The sequence below is a fragment of the Dendrobates tinctorius genome, unplaced genomic scaffold (genome assembly GCF_039654945.1).
Source record: "Dendrobates tinctorius isolate UK_male_01 unplaced genomic scaffold, ASM3965494v1 ptg000047l, whole genome shotgun sequence".
Taxonomy (NCBI): Eukaryota; Metazoa; Chordata; class Amphibia; order Anura; family Dendrobatidae; genus Dendrobates; species Dendrobates tinctorius.
Genome location: NW_027361715.1, coordinates 11762748 through 11773063, shown reverse-complemented (window position 1 = coordinate 11773063; position 10316 = coordinate 11762748). Strand labels below are relative to the sequence as shown.

At 39.1% G+C, this 10316-nt stretch overlaps 1 protein-coding gene across 1 annotated transcript in view; it reads right to left on the bottom strand.

The window, feature by feature from the left end:
• Positions 1 to 413: 413 nt before the first annotated feature.
• HSD11B2 (hydroxysteroid 11-beta dehydrogenase 2) overlaps positions 414 to 10316 on the bottom strand; it is a 65172-nt gene continuing 55269 nt past the window's right edge. Inside the window, exons 3-5 of the mRNA XM_073576205.1 lie at positions 9556 to 9741; positions 7164 to 7301; positions 414 to 4510 (exon numbers count right to left, since the gene is read on the bottom strand). Of these exons, the coding sequence (XP_073432306.1) occupies positions 4158 to 4510; positions 7164 to 7301; positions 9556 to 9741 (677 nt within the window). The 3' untranslated portion in view covers positions 414 to 4157. The remainder of the gene's footprint in view (positions 4511 to 7163; positions 7302 to 9555; positions 9742 to 10316) is intronic.

The following is a 10316-nucleotide window of genomic DNA, read 5'->3' as shown; positions in this document are numbered from 1 at the left end:
ATTTAAGGGCATAAAAATGAGAAGTTTGAAAATTGCAACATTTCAAAAATTTGACAAATTTCTGATTTCATATCAAAGAAATGTTACCGCTATCATAAAAAAACCCAACAACTCAGAATCAGTGGAATCCGTTGAAGAGTTCCAGAGTTATGACCTCAAAGTGATAGTGGTAACTGGTCAGATTGGCCTGGTGAGGAAGGTGAAAACAGGCTTCAGGGTGAAGGTGTTAATATACACCTATAGAGAACTGCTGCAAAAATCTTGGAATGCCACATTACCTCTGCAGTGAAAGTTAATGGTGGAGCAGAGGTTTCCCAGGTGATTAATAATGCAATCTGTAGCTTCACTCAAGTGGATGGCCAGTCATAATTTCAAAGATAGCCCCTGATTCTTAAACAGATTTAGAAACTAAATTCATGAAAAAATATAAACCTTTATTCATTAGAAACCAGGCAGGCAATTTTACAGAGTCATTACAATGATTTGGAAAAATAATCTCATTATTTATAAAGCAGAATAACAAGTGCTACAACAGAATGATGGTTCATAGTCAGAAGAAGTAGGATTTAAAACCAAACATCACTTTGTAGTGAGGGCCTTCATACAGTAGTGCCGATACTGCGCCGGTAGACAAGAGACGACGTTACATAGAAAACTGATCATCAATAAACCATACTAACTCGGAATAAAATGTTGTCATTTTGTGATCTTGTCACCGCTCCATCTTGTGTGACCTGTGGGTTGTCCAGAGGGAGAAGCCAATGTAAGGCAGGAGACAGCAACATCTGACTACACACAAGGCTACCTTGTAGTCTGTGAGCAAGGATACAATAGGAGCTGTATACACATGGTTTCCAAAATTTCAACTTTGGACTATTTATACATTATTATTGGTCTGATGTGCTGAAGAAATACTTGTACATGGACATTAGATATGTTCAAAGATCAAGGTATAGTGTTTATGGGGTTTCTCAGAATGTTTGCCAAAAAGCAAAATAAAATATAAAGAATTAAAGGATGGATGTCCAGATCGGATTAAGCAACACTGGCCTCTCCTTAAAGAAGGGACTCTGTTTGAACAGCGCTGACAAATTCCTGCCGCTCGGTGCTTAATGGCGCGACCTAGAATTTCTATACACCGTCCCACCTGCTTGTTTTCCCCCAATCTCCTCTTTGATTGAGAGTTCTGGCTTCGCAGAACCATGGAAGGGAGGAGACGGATGGAAAACAAGCAGGTGGGACGGTGTATATAAAAGATTGGCATCCACCATGAAGCACCGAATGCAGAATGACTCTTCAAACAGATTCCCTTTAAGTCCCTGCAGAATTGGGTAGCAGATCTGTTGTCTCAACAATTGTCCTGTAGGTGTAACCACTGACTCCAAGAACAGTTTCTACAACTTTATTAAAGGTGCAGCAGAGAATTGAAATTCATGCCTGAATGACAAAAATTAAAAATTGCTGCATTAGTGAGAAAATGAGGTTTAAGTGTTCTGGCATTGAAAAGCACTTCAAGTCTTTTGTTTTATTCCCCTCCCAATCCCTTCTTCCACTGCTTGACTACACAATAAAGGAGCCTTGGGTCAAGCAGCAGAAAACGGGTCTGGGCGGTGAATAAACCCAGGGAGGCAGAAATTTGGGAAGTGCTTTGACACTCCCAGAGCACCTATGCCTCATTTATTAAATCTGAGATTTTTCAGCAACAGATTGCATGTATAAAAGGTATATATGACATTTATGTGATCATGTTGCACACTGAAAGATAAACAGTTTGATGGGGAAGGATGAATTGTTCTGACAGATTCCCTTTCAGTGAAATCAATGCAGTAAATTTATGACAATAGTAATAATACAATAATAAACAGATTATTATAGGAACACATAGCCCACAACTACTACATGAAACCGAATCATAATAAAATTATCGGATCTGCTGATTTGATTGATAATTGTACTAAACAGATCATCCCTTAATCTCATAACAAAACATTTCATTTTATGATTAGGATTAATCCAAAATTTTCAAAGACAAAAAAAAAATAAAAATAAAGTATTATATAAAGGATTCAAAGTGATGAAAACTACAATCCTCCAATGTCCATTCTGCTCTTTATTGTAGTCTCTATACTACGACACAATTATGGCTGCTGGTAGCTACACCAACATCAACTCTTGTGGGTAAAAAAAATTTTGGGAGCAGATTAGGATTTTTCCATTTCAATTTTCTTATTTACTCCAAGAGGAGCGATGTTGTACCTGAAAATAAGAGTATTTGGTACATTTCTCCAAACCGAACAATCTCAAAAGGAAATTATTTCATGGCTATAAAGTTCCTTCTATTTACGGGTGTTGGACCAGTTGGTTGTCAAGTTACAAAATTTGACCAGAAAACGATGAGAGCACAACACTGATACTGATTAGTGCAAAGTCCCACTGGTGTGTGCAAAACGACGGAGGCAAGAAGGCGCAACATTGAACGCTGGATTGTTATAACCACTTTTCAGAAACTTCTCTGGCATCCATGGTCTACCCTTTTTCCATAGCGGGATACCTGGAAATCTCTTTACAAGAAATGTTACATACTAGTGCACATGGGAATTGAATGTAGAAGTTCTATGACCTAACGACAATTTTATGAAGACACTTAAGACATTGTACACTTGCAATTAAAACCAAACTCACTTTTTCTTCAAGATTTAAATATAGAAATTAACAATTATATAGTGATTACTTAAAAGATAATTTAATATTGCAGATCTGGTGTAGCCAAATCATAAAAACCTGATCCATTCTGACCTAGAGTTTTCTTTTTTTATTAAACAAGTCCTTGAAATGATCCATTGATTGCGGTGTTTTAAACAAGACACAACTTGGACTTAAAAACCAGGTCACAAATATTAAACTTTTTTTTATGCGTTTTTAAATCAAAAACCACAAGGAGTTTTTAAAAACCATGAGTTTTGAATGGAGGGGTTCCATTTTGAGAACACAGCAAAACCTCAGTGAGCACACCTTTAAAAACATCAGAGAAAGAGACGGCAATTTCATTTGCTTGTACGGGAAGATAATTTCATCAATTGCCTTTTGTCCATGAAGATTTTAGGCATGTTTTAACATTTGAGGGTAGATTTAATGGGCAAGTTGGATTTTTCTAGTCCAATTTTGCTTTCTCCAAGATGACAACATTTGCTGGAGGTATCCAACAGGTGCTTGGTCTTACATCTACCATAGAAATTATATGCTTCTTTGAGGAGGCAAAATTTAGATAGCTACTGGTCAAGTCAGAAGAATTCTCTGCTGAAAGATAGATTTTCCGATATTAAATGAATATTCACATGGTAGTGTATTGCTTTAGTTTTTTGTATCTGCTGTCATTTTCCCAATAGGAGAGCTTTTATCTTCTATTGTGTACAGCTTTTTCCCCACATAGCTTTGCTTTGTATGCTCAGTTGTTATATTCCAGGAGTTGAGTTAACTCCTAACATCCCATCCAGCATCAGCAGTTTCTAGAGCAGTTCGCCCAATCACAGCTCTCACTTTCAAGAGCAGTGTGCTTGTTAAAAGTCACTTATAACTATATTCACATATAGTGGTAACAGTGTAGACTCTGAACAAGCCCTGACAGACTATTAATGTGTTCTAGCAGAATAAAGCGACTAAGCAGAACAGTCAATCAAGGAGGAGCACCCACGCCCAAAGCACCCTGGAAGCGAGGAGACAAGTTGAAGATAAACCTTTAAGTGCAAGACCAGTTTTAATCACTGGTCAATCCAGATGTCTAGAAATAAGTATAGTATTGATGAAGCCACAATAATTTTAAAACAGTGAAGAGGCAGAGCGTTGAAAAAAAATAAAGATTAAATGGTGGAATGTTTCACTGGAATGATTAGCATGACAAAGGCAGCAAAGACCAGTTTCACTACAAAAGTTTGCATCCTTTTTAGTTACCAAGTACTTTTCATCATGCAAAGACCTTTCCATTGCCTTATCTTCTTCTTTCCTACAATGTTGTGCAAATTAGCCAGGAGTTCCTGAAGTAGGACATTAGCTTAGAAGGAAATGTACTATTCTGTATAGAAGGTGCATGATTGAACGTCACCATATTGGTTCCCAGAGAAATCCTTCACAAATTTATAAAGTGGATTATGGAGGTGCTTTTATTCATTGTTCTTCTGCTTCTGAAGGGCTCTTGGCACACACCTATTCTTTAGAAATATGCCTTTGAAAAAGTTGTCACTGATACTGTGCGGCAAGTAAAGTCCAATGAAATACAATAGCCACGTGTTCTTGCCAGCATAGTATATCACTTTTGGGTTCTCGGACAGAATGGCATCTGTGATACTGTCCAACACAGGGCTGTAGTCAGAGCTTGCTGTATTTCCATAACTGAGAAACTTGTTTTGGGTTTCACAGATATATTCTTCTCCATACTCCAGGAGCAATTCACTTGGAAGACCAGCCAGCAGCTTTTTATGCTGATTTTCCCAGTAGGTCGTGTTGCCATGAGCACCTAGAAACAATTATACAGACAGATGATAAAGTGGAAAACAATATACAAGGAAAACATATGGGTCACATGAGCAATTAAATATACAGTAATATAAATCCGGCTGTACATATTATAGCTGTCAGCCAACTTTCCGATACACAGGAGTGTTTGTTCAGCCGAGACGTCGTTTCTGGAGTGGTGGTGCCCTCTGTCCTCCCCGATAACCCAGCTATCTCCATACAATACACACTGACAGTGCACTCCCTTTCAAATCACAGACAGTGCGCTCCCTCGCAAGCTATGCATATTAGCAAGACAATTACACAACAAATGAAATCCTAGTGAGCATACAACAGAAAAACAACTGGCGCATGCTCAGTAGAGCATGGACTCGCCCAGCCTCTGAAATGGACGATACTGATGACCTCTTGTTTGAAAATCCCAGTGCATGCTGGGATACGCTAAAAATGTTTGGACAGGAGCTTAATAAAAATTTTAAAAAATTAATTAGTTAATTAAAAAATATAAAAAGCAGTTAGAGTAGAGAATAAACAGTAGTGGTTTTTTAGTTTAAGTATATCAGAAAAGCTATAACATTAAGTTAGATAGCAATTTAGGATTAAGTCATTGTTCAAGTTTACACAACTTGTCTGCAGATTTTGTGTTGACTCTGTCCTTACAGTCAATGGTTTACTCATAATGTTTAGGTATAATTCTCCCAAAATCAGTCTTATTGGGTTAATTTTTTTGCAATGACCCGGTTGGTTGTGCTGCTCATTGGGTTACTTTACCCTATGGCAATCAAATCATGTTATTGTAGAATATAGTGAGAATGCGAGATGGCCAAATTTTTGTCAATTCATATAGTAATTGTTTAACCAATTTTACTGCTATTAGATTAACCAGCCCAGCAATGTGGAAAGCAAAATGAGCATCAAGTGGTAAAAAGGTACAACAAATGCTTTTATTGGAAGAACGATGTTTAAAAGGACAGAAAACCTTCTGTTCCCATCTACTGCTGCCAATAATCGTGTTACAAAAATATTTCTTCAGTTAAATTTTTTTGTAAGTATTTTATTACCCAGGCTTAATAATTGAGGGCTCTGTGAAGAGGACATTTCACCTTATATTGCTCAGTACATCTGCTGATATTGCGGTCTACCAGCCTAATTAAAGTGTCTGGACCATTGTTTATTAGGAGCTCAACAGAAATACACAGATCTCTGAAAACAAAAATAAAGTAGAAAATTAAAAACTACAGGACCCATCATGATGGGGCTGTTCACCTTCACATAGTCCACATGGTTCATGATGAGCCATAAGTGGACTTCTAAGTACCTGTGGGCATAGGAGTTGTTGTAAGGCAGAAAAAGGGCTGAAGTTCTGCAGGTTAATTTTGAAAGGGTAGAATAAATTTACAGGATCAAAATTAAGAAATGTGGAGGCCAAGTTTTAAAAGGCACCTGTCATGTAAAAACTATATTAACCCGCAGATAGGGGGGTTAAAAGCTTTCTGAAGTGGTACAGCCTCGCTGTTGACGGCCTGGCCACTGGGAAGAAATTAATCTTATTCCTCTCAGCAGCCTCTGACTGTCAGTCACCTCTTAGTATATTGTGAGCGGTGGCTGTAACCATGTCTCCACACAGACTGACAGTTGGCTCACTAGTGCAGAACCGGTGTCAATCAGTGCCAGGCTACAGCCGGCGCTCACTTTATACCGACTGGTGATTGAAGCCGCACCTCTGACTGAAAGCCGGAGAAATAAAGTTAAATTTCCTCTATGTAGCTTTCAGTGTGGCGGATACACAGCTTTAGAACACCATTAACCCCATATCCAAAGGTTAACAGCATTAGTTTTTATGGCAGGTTCCCTTTAAAAGTAATTTTCCATATCACAAGGATATGCCACCACTCTATAAATAGGTAGGGTCTGGCCTTTAAGACCTTCACGAACCAGAGAACAAATGAGTATGGTGCTGCATTCACCTCAGTAGTGTTCCCACCCAGGGAATGACAGCTAGTTATTTTCATTTGGTTAGGGCCAGAATATAGGGATAAACCATTAAAGGGGTGCTACACCACTAGGTACTGCAAGGAAGAGAGGTGGGAAACGTCACGTGATGAACACTGGCTGGCTGCAAATTGGTAGGCATGGGCTATTGGCTGGGTGGTGTGCAGAGAAAGTCATTAAAAGGCTGATAGCCAGACACTGCATCACACGTACCTGTGTGACTGGCGTCCTACAATAGTGCATTTTTTACTAGGCAGCCTCTCCCTCCATGAATTGGTAGCTTTGTGAGTGGCCGATTTCATCAGTATTTTGCACCTGTGCTGCCCCGCCTTTATCATGGGGGTCTGCTGCATCTTGCTAGTGCATTTGTAATCTGACTGTTGATAAGGCTTTCTCTGGTATATTTTGTTGAATGCTGAATTTATGCCCTTTGGTGAGCTGACCTGGTGTGCAGAGAACCAATTTTTAGCAGTTCTGCAAGTGTATTAAAGGAGCTAATGCAGAGAACCTTTTAGTCAATTTCCTTCCAAGCTAGACAAAGAAGTGTCCACACGGCCAAACCAATAGCATAAGAAGAAACTACTGTCTACTTCGGACAATCAACACAGTTTTTAAATGTATTCAGAATTGTATGTAGCATATGCAACCCAAATTGAACATACCTGTTCTGTAGGACCCGGGCAGTATCACGCTGACGTTTACTCCCCAGGGCAGCAGTTCATGACGGAATGTGTCCATGACTCGGCTCAGAGCAGCTTTTGAAGAGCCATATGCAGCCAAAAATGGAAATGAGTGGTCACCTAAAAAAGGACAAGAACATTTTAGTACATTATTTTCATTATAGAGGTTATTTGCTGATAGAAATAAACACTTGGTGCCAGAGGTTTAGCTTAATGGGGGAAATCCACTCAAAAAAACCCCACATTCTGCTCATCTCATACATACAGAAACATTAATGAGACTTCTCAATCTCAGTGAAAGCTCCATAAAGAAAGACATGTTTCAAATTATTGAACTGACACAATGGATTTAGGACCTTGACTTCTAAATGCATTTCGGTCTGTGCAATGACCATATCACAGTGGTTTAAAAAGTTTATTTATGGAGACCACAATCTAGTATAAGGAGACTTATTGGCAGGGCAATGCTTCATGGAAAAAGGATATTAAAATATTAGCTCTTCTATTAGTGGAAGAAAGCTGTCTCTTTGGGGTGTCACCTCTTGTAGGAACATGACTCTTGGGCAACCCTGTAGAGCCAAGGCCACCAAACACAAGATAAAAGAAAACTGAAACCACCAACTTTTGGTGGAAATGGCTACATTTAAGGAGTATAGGGGGGCCTCTACCTGTCCCCTACAGATTATGTTTGAGGATGTAGGGCGTTGGAATTCAATTGCCCGATCCTCTCGTTCAGCAGTGACTTTGGCTGGTTTCTAGCAGCAGCTCCCTCAAAGATTACAGAAATTCTTGATCGAGCAAAGTATTTGACTTGCAGCTATCTAATCTCTCCCATACAAAGAAATAATATATGGCTAGTTTTTATGCATGGCCCTTTTACTAGTTTTGCCACATGGGTTGGGATATTTAGCCAAGAAAATAAAACACACCTTTACAGATCATTACCTTTGGTGAAAATGTTGCCCAACATATCACATGCATATATGCAGATGGTTTTATTAAATGTTTGGTCTCATGCCATTCCCTTTAACATCAGGAGGCAAGCTACTCCCACTCCAGGACTGGGATGCCAAAGGCCCACCAGTATCAACTTTGTGGTGCTAGTGTTCAGCTACATGGACAGATTACACACATTCACAATTTTATATAGTTAAATTGGCTAGTTTGTTAGCTGAATGCTGAGAGGCCACCATTGTCTGTACATAATAAATCCAGGATTGTGCCAAGCACTGCTCATCTAGAAGGGTGGGAGGCCCACTCCTGTACAGGGGATTCACCTGCTCCCATGCGCCAGTCCAAGCCTAAAACCTTTACATGTGTAGTACATCCTGGGACATGTGCACGATTGGTAAGTATCATGCTCCTGTCCTATTAGAATTATACAAGATTACTTTACTGCATACACAATGGCAGGTATCATGCAAATTTGTAAAATCATGACATAATTACACCAATTCTCCTAATAAAGAACTGCGAGACCAAAGAAATTAATCTCTTATAATTGCCCCGCTGCCGTAGCAAACACAGGTCATCACTGGTTTTATTTCATTACAACAGCGACCTGCATGAGCCATTAGAATACTAAAGGTAGAAGAGAAGAAAATGTAATGGAGTTTTCCGGCATCATAAGAATTTTAAAGTCAGGCTCACATTAGTAGGACTGATAACAGTGACACATTGTGAATGAACTGGCAAAGTCTGAGTTTCCATTACAAGGTAGTAATTTCTTCATGTGAATGGCATGGATTATAAGGCACGATGACGAACACTGGCAGGCACTACAAACCTCCGCCAGAAACCTTTGACCAGATTAAACATTATAAAGCATAAAGAAATGCAAAGTATCATGCACAATACACAACATTTATGATCTTTATACAAAGTCAAAAGATATGAAAGGAGGCAAAATATACAAGTTTCATATAACAATATATCGTAGTATGGTCAAAACAGCTGTAGGTGGAATTACTCTTAAATAGCCATAGAGAAGTCTTCTGATAACATCGGACCCATTTCCAAAATTCAAGATGTACAAGCAAAGTCAACATTTACCCTACTTAAACTCAGGGAGTAAAGTCAAGCTAAAGGATCTGCACTGCTAAGCCCACCATAGATTATTAACCATCACTCAGCCAACAGCTCTCTCTCGAGTCCCCCCATACACATGAACTACTTTAGGAGAAGGCTGCTTCCAGACTCCTCTGTTAGTGGCTTATTTACCAGAGAACAAATGGATAGACCATTGAAAATAAAACCAGCTGGATCCTTCTTTCCTCAAATATCAATGGTCAGGAGAAATATCGGAGGGGGCAGCCGACTTTGGGGTCTTTTTGCTGGCTAGCATTGTAAGTCAGAGTAGCGAGTATATATTTACCAGCAGGGCTGCTAATAGTTACGATCCTTCCTTTAGATGAACGTAGCATGGGTAATAGAGCTTTGGTTATTTCGAGTGTCCCAAAAAAGTTAACATCCATGCAGCTTCTGTAGGTGGACATAAGGCACAGCTCCGCATCTCCAAAGTGAGCACAGTATCCAGCATTATTCACCAGTGCCCACAGCCCTAAAATAGCAAGAAGAAAGAAAACAAACCTTAAAATGGCAGAAACCACAAAAGGTTAGAGAGACTGACAAGAAGCTGGCCGCAGTGTGCTTCCTTTACACCTGCTGGATAGATTGAGAATTTGAAAACCTCCTGGCACTGCCACACTAAGTGATGGAATAGAAAAACTATATTAAGTTATAGTACAAGAGGCGATTAATGAAGCATTCTCTAGGGAAGAAATGCTGAAAAACAAGTTAGCAGTCCTGTCCTCAGTCTACCTTCTTGCCAAATGTTTACTTCTAAACTAGAATGGGGCACGGATACAAATGCGTGGAGCGGAATATTTTTTAGGTCATAAACTGAGAGCAAAGTCTTTACTGTTAATATACAAGAGGCAATGGACAAATAATTCTAATTATATTCAAGACACTGTATATACTCGAGTATAAGCCAACCCGAGTATAAGCCGAGGCACCTAATTTTGCCACAAAAGAACTGGGAAAACTTATTGAATCGAGTATAAGCCTAGGGTGGGAAATGTAGCAGCTACTGGAAAATTTCAACAATAAAAATAGATACCAATAAAAGTAAAA